The sequence below is a fragment of the Oncorhynchus clarkii genome, chromosome 6, assembly GCF_045791955.1.
Source record: "Oncorhynchus clarkii lewisi isolate Uvic-CL-2024 chromosome 6, UVic_Ocla_1.0, whole genome shotgun sequence".
NCBI lineage: Eukaryota > Metazoa > Chordata > Actinopteri > Salmoniformes > Salmonidae > Oncorhynchus > Oncorhynchus clarkii.
Window position 1 is genome coordinate 81,665,918 of NC_092152.1, and position 24,201 is coordinate 81,690,118.

Sequence of the window (24,201 nt, forward strand, 5' to 3'; positions counted from 1 at the left end):
CCAGTTATGTGCCAGGCCCTCATAGACCTCCTATTAGGAGGGAGCTCAGGAGACAGGTTCCTTCGCCCTCCATGTTTCCCTGTCTCCTTCCCTCACTCTATCCTCCCTTCCAATCAGGAGCTGCAAGATTCAGCACTTGAAGCACTCAGGCAAAATGTTGTGATTATACTCAAGTAATGAGGCAGAACAAGATAAACAGGGACTTCTATTCCAGGGGACAAACTAATTGAGTTCTTATTTCAGGAAGGAAGACCGGCAGGCTGGAATGACTGTGTGTGTGTGTGTGTGTGTGTGTGTGTGTGTGTGTGTGTGTGTGCTGTAGGGCTTGCTATACATAATATGTTGTAGATGGGAGGGGTGGTGGGTGAGAGGAATAAATAGGTTCACTTTTCATAGGAAGAGACCTTAAGAAATTCTCCCTCCCTCCGTAAAGTGACATTTCATAAAACTGGAGAGCAGAAGCAGGGATGGTACAAAAGATAGAGAAGAGAGAGAGAGAGAGAGAGAGAGAGGGGAATAGATGGAGAAAGAGAGGGGGATGGTGAGTTCTCTCCTCCGTGCACTTGGGTGATTTCCTATCGCCTGATTCGCTGTGACAGGCATCCCAGCATGCTTTGAGCAGCCCTGAACTGCTGCTACAAAACGCACACACACAAAACACACAATGAACACACATTTGCAAATTCTTAAACAGAGGATGTATATTTTGATATAGGTCAAATAGTGCCAGTATAGTTAAATATCAGATCAACATCTTTCTAACAGAGAGATTCAACCCTCAGCTGTGTATTATATTAAACCGTATCATTGTGTGGTGGGTGAACACAAAGCAAAACAATAGTGGTCAGTGGGACAGGTTAGGGACGTGGGACAGGTTAGGGACGTGGGACAGGTTAGGGACGTGGGACAGGTTAGGGACGTGGGACAGGTTAGGGACGTGGGACATGTCAGCATGTACATAAAACAATGTGTTAGAAGAGAAACTAAAAGATGCCATTTAATCATTCTTCATCTGTCTCAACCAGGGCTGACTAACCAGGCTGAGAGGAAAGGAGGAATAAACCAAAGGAAATGAGGAATAAACCAGAGGAGAGGAGAAGGGGAATAAACCAGAGGAGAGGGGGAATAAACCAGAGGAGAGGAGAAGGGGAATAAACCAGAGGAGAGGGGGAATAAACCAGAGGAGAGGGGGAATAAACCAGAGGAGAGGGGGAATAAACCAGAGGAGAGGAGAGGGGGAATAAACCAGAGGAGAGGGGGAATAAACCAGAGGAGAGGAGGAATAAACCAGAGGAGAGGAGAAGGGGAATAAACCAGAGGAGAGGAGAAAGGGAATAAACCAGAGGAGAGGGGGAATAAACCAGAGGAGAGGGGGAATAAACCAGAGGAAAGGGGGAGAGGAGAGGGAGAATAAACCAGAGGAGAGGGGGAATAAACCAGAGGAGAGGGGGAATAAATCAAAGGAGAGGGGGAATAAACCAGAGGAAAGGAGGAGAGGAGATGGGGAATAAACCAGAGGAAAGAAGGAGAGGAATAAACCAGAGGAAAAGAGCAAGAGAGAAAGAGAGAGGCATGACTAAAAATACCTCCATCTCTTAAACTGACCTTTATGTGTGGGAGAGAGAGAGTGAGGGAGTGATGGAGAGAGGGAACGTGTGTATGAGGGAGGGAGAGAGAGAGAGTGTGAGGGAGTGATGGAGAGAGGGAATGTGTGTATGAGAGAGGGAGGGAGAGAGAGAGTGAGGGAGTGATGGAGAGAGGGAATGTGTGTATGAGAGAGGGAGGGAGAGAGAGAGTGAGGGAGTGATGGAGAGAGGGAATGTGTGTATGAGAGAGGGGGATGCTTATATATATATATATATATATCCTTCCTCTTCCCCCTCTCAGACTGTCATCCTCCATGTTAGAGCAGACTAAACCATCTATGGAGAGAGGAGTGGACAGAGAAAAAGATGGAGAGAGGAGTGGACAGAGAAAAAGATGGAGAGAGGAGTGGACAGAGAAAAAGATGGAGAGAGTGATGGTGAAGAATATGGATTCCCCAGCATTGGTCCACTCCGCTCTACACCAGGCCTCAGGGGTATATGGGACTGGGGTTGTATGTGTGTGGAGGGAGGGCAGGAGAGAGGAGCTCTGCTGGGGGGTTAGAGGGGCGAGGGGGAGAGTGCGGCGTGGCAGCTGAATCCCCCCCGGCCTGTCTAGTGAGGAGCACGTCTGATTGAGCAGCAGCCCACTAACAGGCCCTGACAGCCTGGGCTGCCCTGTGAGGGGCCTGCCTGCCTAGCCGACCAGCCTCCACAATCTCTCACACACACACACACACACACACACAGGCCTTGTGTGTGTGGGGGTGGGGTTACCGTGGTAATCTTTGTACAGGGGGTTGGTCTCTCTCTCTGAGCCTCTGAAGGACTCTAGAGCGATGGCCGTGTCACACAACCTGGTTATATTGCCCATCAGAGCTCTGTTCTGTAGGAGAGAGAGAGATGGAGAGAAGAAAGAGAGATGGAGAGTGAGGGTGAGGGAAAGAGACAAAAAGGGAGAGAGAAAGATGAGTGATCACAGGTAATTGAAAACCTCCTGACGTCAGCGCTGAAATTAAATTAGGGGGGGGGGGGGGCAGTTGTTGAGGTTACATGGAGAAAGGTGTGGGGGGGGGGGGCAGTTGTTGAGGTTACATGGAGAAAGGTGTGGGGGGGGGGGGCAGTTGTTGAGGTTACATGGAGAAAGGTGTGGGGGGCAGTTGTTGAGGTTACATGGAGAAAGGTGTGGGGGGGGCAGTTGTTGAGGTTACATGGAGAAAGGTGTGGGGGGGGCAGTTGTTGAGGTTACATGGAGAAAGGTGTGGGGGGGGGGGGCAGTTGTTGAGGTTACATGGAGAAAGGTGTGGGGGGGCAGTTGTTGAGGTCAGATGTAGAATGGTGTGGGGGGGACAGTTGTTGAGGTCAGATGTAGAATGGTGTGGGGGGCAGTTGTAGAATGGTGTGGGGGGGGCAGTTGTAGAATGGTGTGGGGGGGCAGTTGTTGAGGTCAGATGTAGAATGGTGTGGGGGCGCAGTTGTTGAGGTCAGATGTAGAATGGTGTGGGGGGGCAGTTGTTGAGGTCAGATGTAGAATGGTGTGGGGGGGGGTAGTTGTTGAGGTCAGATGTAGAATGGTGTGGGGGGGGCAGTTGTTGAGGTTATATGTAGAATGGTGTGGGGGGGCAGTTGTAGAATGGTGTGGGGGGGCAGTTGTTGAGGTCAGATGTAGAATGGTGTGGGGGGGGCAGTTGTAGAATGGTGTGGGGGGGCAGTTGTAGAATGGTGTGGGGGGCAGTTGTTGAGGTCAGATGTAGAATGGTGTGGGGGGGCAGTTGTTGAGGTCAGATGTAGAATGGTGTGGGGGGGCAGTTGTTGAGGTCAGATGTAGAATGGTGTGGGGGGGCAGTTGTTGAGGTCAGATGTAGAATGGTGTGGGGGGGGCAGTTGTTGAGGTCAGATGTAGAATGGTGTGGGGGGGCAGTTGTTGAGGTCAGATGTAGAATGGTGTGGGGGGGCAGTTGTTGAGGTCAGATGTAGAATGGTGTGGGGGGGCAGTCGTTGAGGTCAGATGTAGAATGGTGTGGGGGGGCAGTCGTTGAGGTCAGTTGTAGAATGGTGTGGGGGGGCAGTTGTTGAGGTCAGATGTAGAATGGTGTGGGGGGGGCAGTTGTTGAGGTCAGATGTAGAATGGTGTGGGGGGGGGGGCAGTTGTTGAGGTCAGATGTAGAATGGTGTGGGGGGGGGGCAGTTGTTGAGGTCAGTTGTAGAATGGTGTGGGGGGGGCAGTTGTTGAGGTCAGTTGTAGAATGGTGTGGGGGGGGGCAGTTGTTGAGGTCAGATGTAGAATGGTGTGGGGGGGCAGTTGTTGAGGTCAGTTGTAGAATGGTGTGGGGGGGCAGTTGTTGAGGTCAGATGTAGAATGGTGTGGGGGGGCAGTTGTTGAGGTCAGTTGTAGAATGGTGTGGGGGGGGGCAGTTGTTGAGGTCAGATGTAGAATGGTGTGGGGGGGGGGGGCAGTTGTTGAGGTCAGATGTAGAATGGTGTGGGGGGGGGGGCAGTTGTTGAGGTCAGTTCTAGAATGGTGTGGGGGGGGGCAGTTGTTGAGGTCAGATGTAGAATGGTGTGGGGGGGGGGGGCAGTTGTTGAGGTCAGTTGTAGAATGGCTTGGGGGTTAAAGGTAAACATTAGGAGCAGCAAGGAGGAGATGCTGCATAATATCTTTGTACCACATAACACACAAGTAGAGAGATGTGTATATGTACACTCATGCACAAAGACAAACACACACGCAACATGCACACAAGAACACAAACACACAGTTCAAGGAGTGAAGGGGAGAGGATCGCTCGAGGAGGGCTCCCCCTGCTGGTCAGATCTCCCTCTGTTGTGACAGCAGAGAACAAGGAAGAGGGAGAGAGAGGAATGCAGGGTGATAGAGGGAGGGAGGGAGGGAGGGAGGGAGGGAGGGAGGGAGGGAGGGAGGGAGAGGGGAACGCAGGGAGGGAGGGAGGTTGGGAGAGAGGGACGCAGGGAGAGAGGGACGCAGGGAGAGGGACGCAGGGAGAGGGACGCAGGGAGAGAGGGAAAGAGGAAGAGGGAGAGAGGGACTCAGGGAGAGAGGGACTCAGGGAGAGAGGGACGCAGGGAGAGAGGGAGAGAGGGACGCAGGGAGAGAGGGAGAGAGGGACGCAGGGAGAGAGGGAGAGAGGGACGCAGGGAGAGAGGGACGCAGAGAGAGAGGGAGAGAGGGACGCAGGGAGAGATGGACGCAGGAAGAGAAGGAAAGAGGAAGAGGGAGAGAGGGACGCAGGGAGAGAGGGAGAGAGGGACGCAGGGAGAGGGGGACGCAGGGAGAGAGGGAGAGAGGGACGCAGGGAGAGAGGGATGCAGGGAGAGAGGGAAAGAGGAAGAGAGGGACGCAGGGAGAGAGGGACGCAGTGAGAGAGGGACGCAGGGAGAGGGACGCAGGGAGAGGGACGCAGGGAGAGAGGGACGCAGGGAGAGAGGGAGAGAGGGACGCAGGGAGAGAGGGATGCAGGGAGAGAGGGACGCAGGGAGAGAGGGACGCAGGGAGAGAGGGACGCAGGGAGAGAGGAAAACAGGAAGAGAGGGAGAGAGGAAAACAGGAAGAGAGGGAGAGAGGAAAACAGGAAGAGAGGGAGAGAGGAAAACAGGAAGAGAGGGAAAGAGGAACACAGGAAGAGAGGGAGAGAGGAAGAGGGAGGGAGGAAGAGAGGGACGCAGGGAGAGAGGGACGCAGGGAGAGAGGAAGAGGGAGAGAGGAAGAGAGGGACGCAGTGAGTGAGGAAGAGCGGGACGCAGGGAGAGAGGGACGCAGGGAGAGAGGAAAACAGGAAGAGAGGGAGAGAGGAACACAGCAAGAGAGGAAGAGAGGGACGCAGGGATGGTGGGAGTCTTCTATTATTCATCTCCTCAGCCTCTTAAATCATTAAGGTCCTCCTCTCTGTGTTGGCTGCCTGCCACCTGCCTGATGCAGTTTTCATGCCTTCCTGTCTTATCTTCCTTTCTTGTTCTCCATCCTTTACACTTGTGTTCTACTGTTAAAGTATGCATGTCCCCCCAGTCATGCCTCAGAGCACTTAGAGGCTGAGGTCAGTCACACACAGAAATGAAACCCGGGGTGAGCGAAATGACTTAGCACACATTTTAATTGTACTGTTTAGAGGGGTGGGCCACCAATAGTGTGTGTGTGGTCTGTGATTTTAGGATGGCCAACTAAATGATAATCCTGTCTATAATTTTCAGCTATACTTTTCAGCTATACTTTTCGTGGCTTTTTATTTACCACCACAGACAGATGCCGGCACTAAGACCGCACTCAGTCAACTGTATAAGGAAATAAGCAAACAGGAAACCACTCACCCAGAGGCGGCGCTCCTAGTGGCCGGAGACTTTATGCAGGGAAACTTAAATCAATTCTACAAAACTCTATCAACATGTTAAATGTGCAACCAGAGGGAAAAAAATTCTAGATCACGTGTACTCCACACACAAAGACACGTACAAAGCTCTCCCTCGCCCTCCATTTGGTAAATCCGAACACAACTCTATCCTCCTAATTCCTGCTTACAAGCAAAAATTAAAGCAGGAAGCACCAGTGACTCGGTCTATAAAAAAATGGTCAGATGAAGCAGATGCTAAACTACAGGACTGTTTTGCTATCACAGACTGGAACATGTTCCGGGATTCTTCCGATGACATTGAGGAATACACCACATTAGTCACTGGCTTTATCAATAAGTGCATTGAGGACGTCGTACGTATGACTGTACGTACATACCCCAACCAGAAGCCATGGATTACAGGCAACATTCGCACTGAGCTAAAGGGTACAGCTGCCGCTTTCAAGCTTACAAGAAATCCCACTATGCCCTGAGATGAACCATCAAACAGGCAAAGCGTCAATACAGGGCTAAGATTGAATCATACTACACTGGCTCAGACGCTCGTCGGATGTGGCAGGGCTTGCAAACTATTACAGACTACAAAGGGAAGCACAGCCAAGAGCTGCCCAGTGATACGAGCCTACCAGACGAGCTAAATCACTTCTATGCTCGCTTCAAGGCAAGCAACACTGAGGCATGCATGAGATCATCAGCTGTTCCATAGCGTCCATAGCCATGGAGTGCTTTGAAAGGCTGGTAATGGCTCACATAACACCATTATCCCAGAAACCCTAGACCCACTCCAATTTGCATACAGCCCAAACAGATCCACAGATGATGCAATCTCTATTGCACTCCACACTGCCCTTTCATACCTGGACAAAAGGAACACCTATGTGAGAATGTTGTTCATTGACAACAGCTCAGTGTTCAACACCATAGTACCCTCAAAGCTCATCACCAAGCTAAGGATCCTGGGACTAAACACCTCCCTCTGCAACTGGATCCTGGACTTCCTGACAGGTGGTGAGGGTAGGTAGCAACACATCTGCCACACTGATCCTCAACACTGGAGCTCCCCAGGGGCGCGTGCTCAGTCCCCTCCTGTACTCCCTGTTCACCCACGACTGCATGGCCAGGCAAGACTCCAACACCATCATTAAGTTTGCTGACAACACAACAGTGGTAGGCCTGATCACCGACAATGACGAGACAGTCTATAGGGAGGAGGTCAGAGACCTGGCCGGGTGGTACCAGAATAACAACCTATACCTCAACGTAACCAAGACTAAGGAGATGATTGTGGACTACAGGAAAAGGAACACCGAGCACGTCCCCATTCTCATCGACGGGGCTGTAGTGGAGCAGGTTGAGAGCTTCAAATTCCTTGGTGTCCACATCAACAACAAACTAGATTGGTCCAAACACACCAAGATTGTCGTGAAGAGGGCACAACAAAGCCTATTCCCCCTCAGGAAACTAAACAGATTTGGCATGGGTCCTGAGATCCTCAAAAGGTTCTACAGCTGCAACATCGAGAGCATCCTGACTGGTTGCATCACTGCCTGGTGCGGCAATTGCTCGGCCTCTGACCGCAAGGCACTTCAGAGGGTAGTGTGTACGGCAAAGCTCCCTGCCATCCAAGACCTCTACACCAGGCAGTGTCAGAGGAAGGCCCTAAAAATTGTCAAAGACCCCAGCCACCCATCAGACTGTTCTCTCTCCTACTGCATGGCAAGCTGTATCGGAGTGCCAAGTCTAGGACAAAAAGGCTTCTCAACAGTTTTTACCCCCAAGCCATAAGTCTCCTGAACAGGTAACCAAATGGTTACTTGGACTATCTGCATTGTGTCCCACCACCCACCAACCCCTCTTTTTACACTTCTGCTACTCTCTGTTCATCATACATGCACAGTCACTTTAACGATACCTACATGTACATACTACCTCAATAAGCCTGACTAACAGTATATAGCCTTGCTACTCTTTTTTCAAATTTATTTTTACTGTTGTTTTATTTCTTTACTTACCTACACACACACACACACACACCTTTTTTTTCCCGCACCATTGGTTAGAGCCTGTAAGTAAGCATTTCACTGTAAGGTCTACTACACCTGTTGTATTCGGCGCACGTGACAAATAACCTTTAATATGATTTGTCTGTCCCCTCACTGTCTGATCCACCGCGTCGGCTTCTCCTTCACATACGAGTAACTGCCAAAATAAAGGAAACACCAACTTAATAGGGCGTTGGGCCACCAAGAGCCACCAGAACAGCTTCAAGGAGCCATGGCATAGATTCGACAAGTGTCTGGAAGTCTATTGGAGGGATGTGACAACATTCTTTCACGATCAATTTCATAATTTGGTGTTTTGGTGATGGAAAATACAGTCTCAGGCGCCGCTCCAGAATCTCCCATAAGCGTTCAATTGGGTTGAAATCTGGTGACTGATGCACACACCCTTTAAACCCCCTATGCTCCTTAGAGACCTCTCTTTCAAAGTCACTGAGATCTCTTCTTCTAGCCATGGTAGCCAAAAAAACGGGCAACTGGGAATTTTTATATATGACCCTAAGCATGATGGGATGTTAATTGCTTAATTAACTCAAGAACCACATGTGTGTGGAAGCACCTGCTTTCAATATACTATGTATGCCTCATTTACTCAAGTGTTTCCCTGATTTTGGCAGTTACCTGTAGGTCATCAGACAACATATCACAATCAATAAACCAAATGCCGACGTCTTGCCGCTTCAATGCAGTTATCCTTTCCCCTATATGCAGTCGTGGACAAAGGTTTTGAGAATGACACAAATATTAATTTCCACAAAGTTTGCTGCTTCGGTGTCTTTAGATATTTTTGTTAGATGTTACTATGGAATACTGAAGTATAATTACAAGCATTTCATAAGTGTCAAAGTCTTTTATTGACAATTACATGAAGTTGATGCAAAGAGTCAATATTTGCAGTGTTGACTCTCCTTTTTCAAGACTTCTGCAATCTACCCTGGCATGCTGTCAATTAACTTCTGGGCCACATCCTGACTGATGGCAGCCCATCCTTGCATAATAAATGCTTGTAGTTTGCCAGAATTTTTTGGGGTTTTGTTTGTCCACCCGCCTCTTGAGGACTGACCACAAATTCTCAATGGGATTAAGGTCTGGGGAAATTCCTGGCCATGGACCCAAAATATTTTTGGGTCCATGGCAACCTTATTAGAATGTGAAATGTCAGAAAAATAGTAGAGAGAATGATTTATTTCAGCTTTTATTTCTTTCATCACATTCCCAGTGGGTCAGAAGTTAACATACGCTCAATTAGCATTCGGTAGCATTGCCTTTAAATTGTTAAACTTGGGTCAAATGTTTCAGGTAGCCTTCCACAAGCTTCCCACAATAAGTTGGGTGAATTTTGGCCCATTCCTCCTGACAGAGCTGGTGTAACTGAGTCAGGTTTGTAGGCCTCCTTGCTCGCACACGCTTTTTCAGTTCTGCCCACAAATGTTCTATAGGATTGAGGTCAGGGCTTTGTGATGGCCACTCCAATACCTTGACTTTGTTGTCCTTAAGCCATTTTGCCACAACTTTGGAAGTGTGTTTGAGGTCGTTGTCCATTTGGAAGACCTATTAAATACCAAGCTTTAACTTCCTGACTGATGTCTTGAGATGTTGCTTCAATATATCCACATTCTTTTCCTACCTCATGATGCCATCTATTTTGTGAAGTGCACCAGTCTCTCCTGCAGCAAAGCACCCCCACAACATGATGCTGCCACCCCCGTGCTTCACAGTTGGGATGGTGTTATTCAGCTTGCAAGCCTCTCCCTTTTACCTCCAAACATAACAATGGTCATTTCTCCAAAACATACGATCTTTGTCCCCATGTGCAGTTGCAAACCGTAGTCTGCCATTTTTATGGCGGTTTTGGAGCAGTGGCTTCTTTCTTGCTGAGCGGCCTTTCAGGTTATGTCAATATAGGACTCGTTTTACTGTGGATATAGATACTTTTGTACCCGTTTCCTCCAGCATCTTCACAAGGTCCTTTGCTGTTGATCTGGGATTGATTTGCACTTTTCACACCAAAGTACATTCATCTCTAGGGGATAGAACGAGTCTCCTTCCTGAGCAGTACGACGGCTGCGTGGACCCATGGTGTTTATACTTGCGTACTATTGTTTGTTCAGATATATGTGGTACCTTCAGGCGTTTGGAAATTGCTCCCAAGGATGAACCCGACTTGTGGAGGTCTACAATTTATTTTCTGAGGACTTGGCTGATATTTTTTGATTTTCCCATGATGTCAAGCGAAGAGGCACTGTGTTTGAAGTTAGGCCTTGAAATACATCCACAGGTACACCTCCAATTGACTCAAACAATGTCAATAAGAAGCTTCTAAAGCCATGACATCATTTTTCCAAGATGTTTAAAGGCACAGTCAACTTAGTGTATGTAAACTTCTGACCAACTGGAATTGTGATACAGTGAATTATAAGTGAAATAATCTGTCTGTAAACAATTGTTGGAAAAAGTACTTGTGTCATGCACAAAGTAGATGTCCTAACCGACTTGCCAAAACTATAGTTTGTTAACAAGAAATTTGTGGTGGTTGAAAAACGAGTTTTAATGACTCCAACCTAAGTGTATGTACATTTCCGACTTCAACTGTATGTGATTTGACATAATTGTATCTGTGGACAATGACCTTGAATCTTCTTGGATGGGCACTACTAATGTAACTAAGGCAGCACCCAAGGGGCTTGAATTTCGAGCTCTACCCTTAGATTTGGCGGTGACGTAGTGTCCCCATGAGTGACAGAACACTGAGCCATTCACGGCGCAAATAGAGAACATTACCAACCCCTATGTTCTGTATTTTGCACTGGCTGCCCCTCCACCACAGAAAGCACTGAGCTAGGCTGAAACACCTGCATTTTGGAGCTGCCTTACTCAAGAAAGCAAAAAAGAGACCAAGTTTGTATGTGGCTTTATTAACTCAATATATATATTTTTTTTAAATGTACATCGTTTCCAAACTGATGTGTGACACGTATTAATGTCAACATTACATGCAAAGCATGCATCCCTCAAAAAATAATATATATTATTATTTTTAGCTAAAAAGGTAGGGATCAAAACTAGTGGGGCTCTGAATGATGGGTGTGTGTGATGAGCAAGGGGACCGAGGTCCTGATTAAAGTTTCAAGTGGACTGTGGCACTGGGCGGTGTGAGGAGGCTTTCTGTGCATCACTCTTCCTCCCTGGGTGTGGGTGTTTAATAATGGATAGCCCAGCTAGCCCCACTGCTGCCAGTCTAGACTGTCTGTGGCTGAGAGAGACCAGACTAACCAACTAGCTAAATAAAGCTTCCTCTATCACAGTCACGTGTTGCTATACCTCCAACATCACGTGTTGCTATACCTCCAACATCACGTGTTGCTATACCTCCAACATCACGTGTTGCTATACCTCCAACATCACGTGGTTGTTACAGGGTGGAGGGGGGTAGAGAATCAGATATGAAGGGTTTAGTATTCAGGCCAGAGAGGGACAGTCAGTGGTCACTCCCATCAGAGAAGGCATCGTTGTCCATACTACCTCTCAGGACAGGGTTAGGGGGTACAGGGTAGGGCCCGGGAACATACCAGTATCGCGATTCTTGTTAGTATTGTGGCAAGGAAACAAAACACATAGGGGATTTAACTTCTTTAGGAAAACAGACGAAATGTTGGAAACAAAACCTCATTATGATGTCATCTAGAGTCCCATGTATTTATGTTCCAAGCTATAGCATACAATAAAGGTTCAACTATATTAATCAAAAATGTAAATTATTATCGGGTCTTATGGATGCGGAAGGCTTATATTTAGCCTAGATATCATTTTATAAGCCCTGAATTCATTAGATTTTTGCTGACTGTTTGAAATGCAGTGTATTTGACCTGAAATTGTGCAACAATGCTTATTTAGAGAAAACGTTAAAAATATATACTGTATATCATGAAATCGCACATAAATTAGATTTAAAAAAAAATCAAGATATGATTTTTAGGCCATATCGCCCAGCCCTATATCAGATCGGTCTGGTCTGGATGTCTGTTCTAGTGAGTGTGTTTCTGTGGCTGAGTTTCTGGGAGAGAGCCACCGTCTGCCATATGTCCCTACCTACTCCGCACTGAGGGTCCAGAGTAAGGACGAACACACACACACACACACACACACACACACTGTAAGTTTGAAATGTGGGAGAGGTGAAAAAATGATTGTTATGTGTTGGTTACTGTCCAGTCATGTGGTCAAGTACTGCAAAGAAGGACCTGGTTAAGCTGCAGCTGGTCCAGAACAGAGCATCACGTCTTGCTCTTCATTCCAATCAGAGATCTAATATTAATACTGTGCTTGACAGTCTGTCTTGGATAAGAGTTGAGGAAAGACTGAATGCATCACTTCTTGTTTTTATAAGAAACAATGTGTTGTACGTTCCAAATGATTTGAATAGTCAATTTACACACAGCACTGACACACATTTACCCCCCTAGACATGCAAGCAGGGGTCTTTTCACAGTCCCCAAGTCCAGAACCAATTCAAAGACACGTACAGTATTATACAGAGCCATGAGTGCATGGACCTCCTATCTCATATACAGTATTATACAGAGCCATGAGTGCATGGACCTCCTATCTCATATACAGTATTATACAGAGTCATGAGTGCATGGATCTCCTCTCATATACAGTATTATACAGAGCCATGAGTGCATGGACCTCCTATCTCATATACAGTATTATACAGAGCCATGAGTGCATGGACCTCCTATCTCATATACAGTATTATACAGAGCCATGAGTGCATGGACCTCCTATCTCATATACAGTATTATACAGAGCCATGAGTGCATGGACCTCCTATCTCATATACAGTATTATACAGAGCCATGAGAGCATGGACCTCCTATCTCATATACAGTATTATACAGAGCCATGAGTGCATGGACCCCCTATCTCATATACAGTATTATACAGAGCCATGAGTGCATGGACCTCCTATCTCATATACAGTATTATACAGAGCCATGAGTGCATGGATCTCCTATCTCATATACAGTATTATACAGAGCCATGAGTGCATGGACCTCCTATCTCATATACAGTATTATACAGAGCCATGAGTGCATGGACCTCCTATCTCATATACAGTATTATACAGAGCCATGAGTGCATGGACCTCCTATCTCATATACAGTATTATACAGAGCCATGAGTGCATGGACCTCCTATCTCATATACAGTATTATACAGAGCCATGAGTGCATGGATCTCCTATCTCATATACAGTATTATACAGAGCCATGAGTGCATGGACCTCCTATCTCATATACAGTATTATACAGAGCCATGAGTGCATGGACCTCCTATCTCATATACAGTATTATACAGAGCCATGAGTGCATGGACCTCCTATCTCATATACAGTATTATACAGAGTCATGAGTGCATGGATCTCCTCTCATATACAGAGCCATGAGTGCATGGACCTCCTATCTCATATACAGTATTATACAGAGCCATGAGTGCATGGACCTCCTATCTCATATACAGTATTATACAGAGTCATGAGTGCATGGATCTCCTCTCATATACAGAGCCATGAGTGCATGGATCTCCTATCTCATATACAGTATTATACAGAGCCATGAGTGCATGGACCTCCTATCTCATATACAGTATTATACAGAGCCATGAGTGCATGGACCTCCTATCTCATATACAGTATTATACAGAGTCATGAGTGCATGGATCTCCTCTCATATACAGAGCCATGAGTGCATGGATCTCCTATCTCATATACAGTATTATACAGAGCCATGAGTGCATGGACCTCCTATCTCATATACAGTATTATACAGAGCCATGAGTGCATGGACCTCCTATCTCATATACAGTATTATACAGAGTCATGAGTGCATGGATCTCCTCTCATATACAGAGCCATGAGTGCATGGACCTCCTATCTCATATACAGTATTATACAGAGCCATGAGTGCATGGACCTCCTATCTCATATAGAGCAAGTGAACAGCAAAGCTGGTTTCAAATAACAAATAAAGCAACACCTCACGGGGCGACGCCTCTCCCCCATGTGACCTACTGGTTGTGTGTATGTACTGACATGTGACCTACTGGTTGTGTGTATGTACTGACATGTGACCTACTGGTTGTGTGTATGTACTGACATGTGACCTACTGGTTGTGTGTATGTACTGACATGTGACCTACTGGTTGTGTGTATGTACTGACATGTGACCTACTGGTTGTGTGTATGTACTGACATGTGACCTACTGGTTGTGTGTATGTACTGACATGTGACCTACTGGTTGTGTGTATGTACTGACATGTGACCTACTGGTTGTGTGTATGTACTGACATGTGACCTACTGGTTGTGTGTATGTACTGACATGTGACCTACTGGTTGTGTGTATGTACTGACATGTGACCTACTGGTTGTGTGTATGTACTGACATGTGACCTACTGGTTGTGTGTATGTACTGACATGTGACCTACTGGTTGTGTGTATGTACTGACATGTGACCTACTGGTTGTGTGTATGTACTGACATGTGACCTACTGGTTGTGTGTATGTACTGACATGTGACCTACTGGTTGTGTGTATGTACTGACATGTGACCTACTGGTTGTGTGTATGTACTGACATGTGACCTACTGGTTGTGTGTATGTACTGACATGTGACCTACTGGTTGTGTGTATGTACTGACATGTGACCTACTGGTTGTGTGTATGTACTGACATGTGACCTACTGGTTGTGTGTATGTACTGACATGTGACCTACTGGTTGTGTGTATGTACTGACATGTGACCTACTGGTTGTGTGTATGTACTGACATGTGACCTACTGGTTGTGTGTATGTACTGACATGTGACCTACTGGTTGTGTGTATGTACTGACATGTGACCTACTGGTTGTGTGTATGTACTGACATGTGACCTACTGGTTGTGTGTATGTACTGACATGTGACATGTGACCTACTGGTTGTGTGTATGTACTGACATGTGACCTACTGGTTGTGTGTATGTACTGACATGTGACCTACTGGTTGTGTGTATGTACTGACATGTGACCTACTGGTTGTGTGTATGTACTGACATGTGACCTACTGGTTGTGTGTATGTACTGACATGTGACCTACTGGTTGTGTGTATGTACTGACATGTGACCTACTGGTTGTGTGTATGTACTGACATGTGACCTACTGGTTGTGTGTATGTACTGACATGTGACCTACTGGTTGTGTGTATGTACTGACATGTGACCTACTGGTTGTGTGTATGTACTGACATGTGACCTACTGGTTGTGTGTATGTACTGACATGTGACCTACTGGTTGTGTGTATGTACTGACATGTGACCTACTGGTTGTGTGTATGTACTGACATGTGACCTACTGGTTGTGTGTATGTACTGACATGTGACCTACTGGTTGTGTGTATGTACTGACATGTGACCTACTGGTTGTGTGTATGTACTGACATGTGACCTACTGGTTGTGTGTATGTACTGACATGTGACCTACTGGTTGTGTGTATGTACTGACATGTGACCTACTGGTTGTGTGTATGTACTGACATGTGACCTACTGGTTGTGTGTATGTACTGACATGTGACCTACTGGTTGTGTGTATGTACTGACATGTGACCTACTGGTTGTGTGTATGTACTGACATGTGACCTACTGGTTGTGTGTATGTACTGACATGTGACCTACTGGTTGTGTGTATGTACTGACATGTGACCTACTGGTTGTGTGTATGTACTGACATGTGACCTACTGGTTGTGTGTATGTACTGACATGTGACCTACTGGTTGTGTGTATGTACTGACATGTGACCTACTGGTTGTGTGTATGTACTGACATGTGACCTACTGGTTGTGTGTATGTACTGACATGTGACCTACTGGTTGTGTGTATGTACTGACATGTGACCTACTGGTTGTGTGTATGTACTGACATGTGACCTACTGGTTGTGTGTATGTACTGACATGTGACCTACTGGTTGTGTGTATGTACTGACATGTGACCTACTGGTTGTGTGTATGTACTGACATGTGACCTACTGGTTGTGTGTATGTACTGACATGTGACCTACTGGTTGTGTGTATGTTGTGTGTACTGTTGTGTGTATGTACTGACATGTGACCTACTGGTTGTGTGTATGTACTGACATGTGACCTACTGGTTGTGTGTATGTACTGACATGTGACCTACTTGTTGTGTGTATGTACTGACATGTGACCTACTGGTTGTGTGTATGTACTGACATGTGACCTACTGGTTGTGTGTATGTACTGACATGTGACCTACTGGTTGTGTGTATGTACTGACATGTGACCTACTGGTTGTGTGTATGTACTGACATGTGACCTACTGGTTGTGTGTATGTACTGACATGTGACCTACTGGTTGTGTGTATGTACTGACATGTGACCTACTTGTTGTGTGTATGTACTGACATGTGACCTACTGGTTGTGTGTATGTACTGACATGTGACCTACTGGTTGTGTGTATGTACTGACATGTGACCTACTGGTTGTGTGTATGTACTGACATGTGACCTACTGGTTGTGTGTATGTACTGACATGTGACCTACTGGTTGTGTGTATGTACTGACATGTGACCTACTTGTTGTGTGTATGTACTGACATGTGTAACTGATAGATGAACACACACACACTACATGTGAATGTTTTAAATTTATGTCAATTGTAAATGATTGTCTTTTAGTTATGTGTCGGACCCCATATAAGAATAGCTGTAGCCATCGGCATCGGCTAATGGGGATCCTAATAAATCTAATCTAATAGAACACACAGAATATGTATAGATGCATGTAATTACTGCAACAACAATAACCAACAAAGAGGTTCAAATCAAATGTGTATATGTCACATGCTTCGTAAACAACAGGTGTAGACTAACAGTGAAACAGTCCTCTGAATGCACTGAACAGTCCATTAGAGCCTAAGCCACATGCCATCCCTGCTTGTCTAATGGATGAATGGCTGAGGACTCCCAGAATAAGAGTCCAACATCGAGCCTTGTCCCATTGAGAGACTGGGTGGCTAAGCCAACATAGAGCCTTGTCCCATTGAGAGACTGGGTGGCTAAGCCAACATAGAGCCTTGTCCCATTGAGAGACTGGGTGGCTAAGCCAACATAGAGCCTTGTCCCATTGAGAGTCTGGGTGGCTAAGCCAACATAGAGCCTTGTCCCATTGAGAGACTGGGTGGCTAAGCCAACATAGAGCCTTGTCCCATTGAGAGTCTGGGTGGCTAAGCCAACATAGAGCCTTGTCCCATTGAGAGACTGGGTGGCTAAGCCAACATAGAGCCTTGTCCCATTGAGAGACTGGGTGGCTAAGCCAACATAGAGCCTTGTCCCATTGAGAGACTGGGTGGCTAAGCCAACATAGAGCCTTGTCCCATTGAGAGACTGGGTGGCTAAGCCAACATAGAGCCTTGTCCCATTGAGAGACTGGGTGGCTAAGCCAACATAGAGCCTTGTCCCATTGAGAGACTGGGTGGTTAAGCCAACATAGAGCCTTGTCCCATTGAGAGTCTGGGTGGCTAAGCCAACATAGTGCCTTGTCCCATTGAGAGTCTGGGTGGCTAAGCCAACATAGTGCCTTGTCCCATTGAGAGACTGGGTGGTTAAGCCAACATAGAGCCTTGTCCCATTGAGAGACTGGGTGGTTAAGCCAACATAGAGCCTTGTCCCATTGAGAGTCTGGGTGGCTAAGCCAACATAGAGCCTTGTCCCATTGAGAGACTGGGTGGCATTGCCCATAATGTCAAGAGGCCCAAATCAAAATCAAATCAAATTTATTTATAAAGCCCATCGTACATCAGCTGATATCTCAAAGTGCTGTACAGAAACCCAGCCTAAAACCCCAAACAGCAAGCAATGCAGGTGTAGAAGCACGGTGGCTAGGAAAAACTCCCTAGAAAGGCCAAAACCTAGGAAGAAACCTAGAGAGGAAACAGTCAAAACAAAAGGGGGCAATGTAGCAGCCCACTGAGGACAGGGCAGAGCAGCCTTCAGTAGGCCCAACACACACACACACACACACGGGCGGACGGACGGACGTGTACACACAAACGGATGGACGTGTGCATACACACACACACACACACACACAGACAGCAAAGTGGACCCCTCTTTCAATTCTGAAACAGTGAGACCCAGTCTAACCCTGGTGACACTGTGCTCCAGGGTGTTGACCATACACATACTGTAGTCTAACCCTGGTGACACTGTGCTCCAGGGTGTTGACCATACACATACTGTAGTCTAACCCTGGTGACACTGCGCTCCAGGGTGTTGACCATACATATACTGTAGTCTAACCCTGGTGACACTGTGCTCCAGGGTGTTGACCATACACATACTGTAGTCTAACCCTGGTGACACTGCGCTCCAGGGTGTTGACCATACATATACTGTAGTCTAACCCTGGTGACACTGTGCTCCAGGGTGTTGACCATACACATACTGTAGTCTAACCCTGGTGACACTGCGCTCCAGGGTGTTGACCATACATATACTGTAGTCTAACCCTGGTGACACTGTGCTCCAGGGTGTTGACCATACACATACTGTAGTCTAACCCTGGTGACACTGTGCTCCAGGGTGTTGACCATACACATACTGTAGTCTAACCCCGGTGACACTGTGCTCCAGGGTGTTGACCATAAACATACTGTAGTCTAACCCTGGTGACACTGTGCTCCAGGGTGTTGACCATACACATACTGTAGTCTAACCCTGGTGACACTGCGCTCCAGGGTGTTGACCATACACATACTGTAGTCTAACCCTGGTGACACTGCGCTACAGGGTGTTGATTCCTGTTAACAACACTACTGATAATCCATAGAACAATGTTACATGTGAAAGGCGATGAACACAAATTGAAAATGCTGGGGTGCATGTGACACGCCTATGTTCCCTTTGTGACAGTCTTAGTGCACGGCACATACTCATACCTGGATGAGGTGTGAGGGCACGGTAACCACGGCAACAGAGAGCGATGACCTCAGCATGGCCCGGAGGCCGTAAAGGAAGGTGGTGAGGGCGTGGCCGTGACTTGGGTTTTCACGGCAACACAGGTCGTCATCCCACAGGGCGGAGCCGAGGGAGTGCAGCCCGATCCGTAGGATGTTCCGTGACTTGGTCTGTGTGTGAGAGAGAGAGAGAGAGAGAGAGAGAGAGAGAGAGAGAGAGAGAGAGAGAGAGAGAGAGAGAGAGAGAGAGAGAGAGAGAGAGAGAGAGAGAGAAGAACACAGAGAGAGAAACACAGAGAGAGAAACACAGAGAGAGAAACAGAGAGAGAGAGAGAGAGAGAGAGAGAGAGAGAGAGAAAGATACTGAGACTCTTGATAAAAACAGTGCATGTAAGGAATTGTCATGGAGTTCCATGCCTCATATATTGTTGAAATGACACATTATCATTGCATTTTTAGCTAAAATATTGGACACGTGTCTATGACCGTAGAAAATACTTATTATATTTCTGTTGGTAATTAAAACCCCTCACTTTGTGGTAGTAAACAAAACAGTGGAGAGTTTACAGACACTAGCAGCCCAACAGGACAGGAGAGTCTGCTCACCAGCACAGACCATCGGAACACAGCCGCCAAACGTGATTGGACACAACTGCCCAATCACAGAGGCCATCTGACAGGGGCACAATGGACCTGTCAGACAGGATTCCAATATGGCTGCCACCCAGAAACGCCGGCACATTCTTGGCACCAGAACTAACCTTGCCGGCCAAGGGGGGCAGTGGGGAGGGGTGGTGGAGTGTTACCCTCAAAGTCTTGCCCACCCTCACAAAACACCCTAAGACTATAGAATAACGTTTCTCCCTGCTTTGGTGTTTCCCTTTTTCTCAGTCTCTCGCTTTTCCTTATGTCCCAGCATGCTTTTCTCTATTCTCTCATCCCTCTTAACCTGCTTCTTTCTATGCCCTCTCCAATCTCTCTTTCTCTCCTCTTGTCCATTGATCTAGGGCCTTTTTCAGCATTGGTGCTATCTAAGATAAATAAACCTCATTGTTACTAGGAGTTTCCACTGTTGGCCTTGCACAATCCCAAGGGAGGGGTATCACTCTTCTGTCCTCTTCCCGCTCCCTCTCTCTCTTTCTCCTACACTTCCTGACCAACTTATTCAATCACTCAGTCATTCCTGTTGTCTTTCTCCTTTTCTATTCTCTCAAACGTTTATCCCTGACTCACTTCCTGTCTGCTTGTATGTGTGTCAGAGACATCCCACCACAGTTTATCAGACCCCTGGGCTCCAGTGGGAAGGGAACTGTAGTAACATGCCTGTTGCTGTGGCAACATCATGAAGAGAGGCCAACGTTTCCTCCTATAGAGAGAAGGTGTTTAGTACTCCTATAGAGAGAAAGTGTTTACTACTCCTATAGGGAGAAGGTGTTTAGTACTCCTATAGAGAGAAGGTGTTTAGTACTCCTATAGAGAGAAGGTGTTTAGTACTCCTATAGAGAGAAAGTGTTTAGTACTCCTATAGGGAGAAAGTGTTTAGTACTCCTATAGGGAGAAGGTGTTTAGTACTCCTATAGGGAGAAGGTGTTTAGTACTCCTATAGAGAGAAAGTGTTTAGTACTCCTATAGAGAGAAAGTGTTTAGTACTCCTATAGAGAGAAAGTGTTTAGTACTCCTATAGAGAGAAAGTGTTTAGTACTCCTATAGAGAGAAAGTGTTTAGTACTCCTATAGAGAGAAAGTGTTTAGTACTCCTATAGAGAGAAAGTGTTTAGTACTCCTATAGAGAGAAAGTGTTTAGTACTCCTATAGAGAGAAAGTGTTTACTACTCCTATAGGGAGAAGGTGTTTAGTACTCCTATAGAGAGAAGGTGTTTAGTACTCCTATAGAGAGAAGGTGTTTAGTACTCCTATAGAGAGAAGGTGTTTAGTACTCCTATAGGGAGAAGATGTTTAGTACTCCTATAGAGAGAAGCTGTTTAGTACTCCTATAGGGAGAAGATATTTAGTACTCCTATAGAGAGAAAGTGTTTAGTACCCCTATAGAGAGAAGTTGTTTAGTACTCCTATAGAGAGAAAGTGTTTAGTACTCCTATAGAGAGAAGGTGTTTAGTACTTCTATAGAGAGAAGGTGTTTAGTACTCCTATAGAGAGAAAGTGTTTAGTACTCCTATAGAGAGAAAGTGTTTAGTACCCCTATAGAGAGAAGTTGTTTAGTACTCCTATAGGGAGAAGGTGTTTAGTACTCCTATAGGGAGAAGGTGTTTAGTACTCCTATAGAGAGAAGGTGTTTAGTACTCCTATAGAGAGAAGGTGTTTAGTACTCCTATAGAGAGAAAGTGTTTAGTACTCCTATAGAGAGAAGGTGTTTAGTACTCCTATAGAGAGAAGGTGTTTAGTACTCCTATAGAGAGGTGTTTAGTACTCCTATAGAGAGAAGCTGTTTAGTACTCCTATAGGGAGAAGGTGTTTAGTACTCCTATAGAGAGAAGGTGTTTAGTACTCCTATAGGGAGAAGGTGTTTAGTACTCCTATAGAGAGAAGGTGTTTAGTACTCCTATAGAGAGAAAGTGTTTAGTACTCCTATAGAGAGAAGGTGTTTAGTACTCCTATAGGGAGAAAGTGTTTAGTACTCCTATAGGGAGAAGGTGTTTAGTACTCCTATAGGGAGAAGATGTTTAGTACTCCTATAGAGAGAAAGTGTTTAGTACTCCTATAGAGAGAAGTTGTTTAGTACTCCTATAGGGAGAAGGTGTTTAGTACTCCTATAGGGAGAAGGTGTTTAGTACTCCTATAGAGAGAAAGTGTTTAGTACTCCTATAGAGAGAAAGTGTTTAGTACTCCTATAGAGAGAAGTGGTTTAGTACTCCTATAGGGAGAATGTGTTTAGTACTCCTATAGAGAGAAGGTGTTTAGTACTCCTATAGAGAGAAGCTGTTTAGTACTCTTATAGAGAGTCGGGGAACAGTGCCAAAACACAGCCCAAACCCACCAACCAGAGCCCCACCATACAGCCAAGCCGTACTGCCCCAGAACAAAAGACACCTGACAGTCAAGCCAGAAAACACCAAATTATAGCAAAGGAGTAACATATAGGGCCCAAAGAGACTACATTATGAAGTGATAATATTATGCCTGGTTTCTGTAGCCAACATCCAAGACAAACAGTATGAGCAGGGGTGGAAACACACACACACACAGTCTTCCCTATACTGGAAATTCTTGTGATGGTGCCCATGTCCATCTGTGGCCTGTCTGCATTCCTCTGCTCTGCCAAAAGCGCTTTGATGATGTCAGAGCTTAATTAATGAATGATTGACAGCGCTGGGTCAGGGGGGGTAATCCTGTGTGTGAGTGACAGGGGGAGAGGGGGGAGGAGGCTCCAGGTGAGGAGCAGAGGGGTCACAGAATCTAGGTGACCCGCCCCCCCCCACCCTCCACACACCTCAGTGGAAAAACTAAAATAGAAACACCGAGAGAGACAGATGGCATTTCTGACATTCTGAAGAGGATTGACAATCATTAAAACAAAGATATGTTTCAAAGATGGCACACACACACACACACACACACACACACACACACACACACACACACACACACACACACACACACACACACACACACACACACACACACACACACACACACACACACACACACACACACACACAGCTGTCTGCTCTGCTGCAAGCATCACCATAACACTGATGAAGTCATTCTAGTCAGGTGAGAGGAATTAACATGGCAACTTGAAGAGGGGTGTTGGGAAGGGCAATTATTTGATATGGATGAGAGTATAGCTAACAGCAGAGAGGAGCAGGTTAGAGTATAGCTAACAGCAGAGAGGAGCAGGTTAGAGTATAGCTAACAGTAGAGAGGAGCAGGTTAGAGTATAGCTAACAGTAGAGAGGAGCAGGTTAGAGTAGAGCTAACAGCAGAGAGGAGCAGGTTAGAGTAGAGCTAACAGCAGAGAGGAGCAGGTTAGAGTATAGCTAACAGTAGAGAGGAGCAGGTTAGAGTATAGCTAACAGTAGAGAGGAGCAGGTTAGAGTATAGCAGGTTAGAGTAGAGCTAACAGCAGAGAGGAGCAGGTTAGAGTAGAGCTAACAGCAGAGAGGAGCAGGTTAGAGAAGAGCTAACAGCAGAGAGGAGCAGGTTAGAGTAGAGCTAACAGTAGGAGCAGCTAACAGCAGAGAGGAGCAGGTTAGAGTATAGCTAACAGCAGAGATGAGCAGGTTAGAGTATAGCTAACAGCAGAGAGGAGCAGGTTAGAGTAGAGCTAACAGTAGAGAGGAGCAGGTTAGAGTATAGCTAACAGTAGAGAGGAGCAGGTTAGAGTAGAGCTAACAGCAGAGAGGAGCAGGTTAGAGTAGAGCTAACAGCAGAGAGGAGCAGGTTAGAGTATAGCTAACAGTAGAGAGGAGCAGGTTAGAGTATAGCTAACAGTAGAGAGGAGCAGGTTAGAGTAGAGCTAACAGCAGAGAGGAGCAGGTTAGAGTAGAGCTAACAGTAGAGAGGAGCAGGTTAGAGTATAGCTAACAGTAGAGAGGAGCAGGTTAGAGTAGAGCTAACAGCAGAGAGGAGCAGGTTAGAGTAGAGCTAACAGCAGAGAGGAGCAGGTTAGAGTAGAGCTAACAGCAGAGAGGAGCAGGTTAGAGTAGAGCTAACAGCAGAGAGGAGCAGGTTAGAGTAGAGCTAACAGTAGAGAGGAGCAGGTTAGAGTAGAGCTAACAGCAGAGAGGAGCAGGTTAGAGTAGAGCTAACAGCAGAGAGGAGCAGGTTAGAGTAGAGCTAACAGCAGAGAGGAGCAGGTTAGAGTATAGCTAACAGCAGAGAGGAGCAGGTTAGAGTATAGCTAACAGCAGAGAGGAGCAGGTTAGAGAAGAGCTAACAGCAGAGAGGAGCAGGTTAGAGTAGAGCTAACAGTAGAGAGGAGCAGGTTAGAGTATAGCTAACAGCAGAGAGGAGCAGGTTAGAGTATAGCTAACAGCAGAGAGGAGCAGGTTAGAGTATAGCTAACAGCAGAGAGGAGCAGGTTAGAGTAGAGCTAACAGCAGAGAGGAGCAGGTTAGAGTATAGCTAACAGCAGAGAGGAGCAGGTTAGAGTAGAGCTAACAGCAGAGAGGAGCAGGTTAGAGTAGAGCTAACAGTAGAGAGGAGCAGGTTAGAGTAGAGCT

General features: G+C 46.4%; 1 protein-coding gene across 1 annotated transcript in view; it reads right to left on the bottom strand.

Annotated features, from left to right (window-relative positions):
• LOC139411716 (elongator acetyltransferase complex subunit 4) overlaps positions 1–24,201 on the bottom strand; it is a 112,192-nt gene that overhangs the window by 65,986 nt on the left and 22,005 nt on the right. Inside the window, exons 7-8 of the mRNA XM_071158390.1 lie at positions 19,002–19,190; positions 2,361–2,469 (exon numbers count right to left, since the gene is read on the bottom strand). Coding sequence (XP_071014491.1) covers positions 2,361–2,469; positions 19,002–19,190 — 298 coding nt within the window. The remainder of the gene's footprint in view (positions 1–2,360; positions 2,470–19,001; positions 19,191–24,201) is intronic.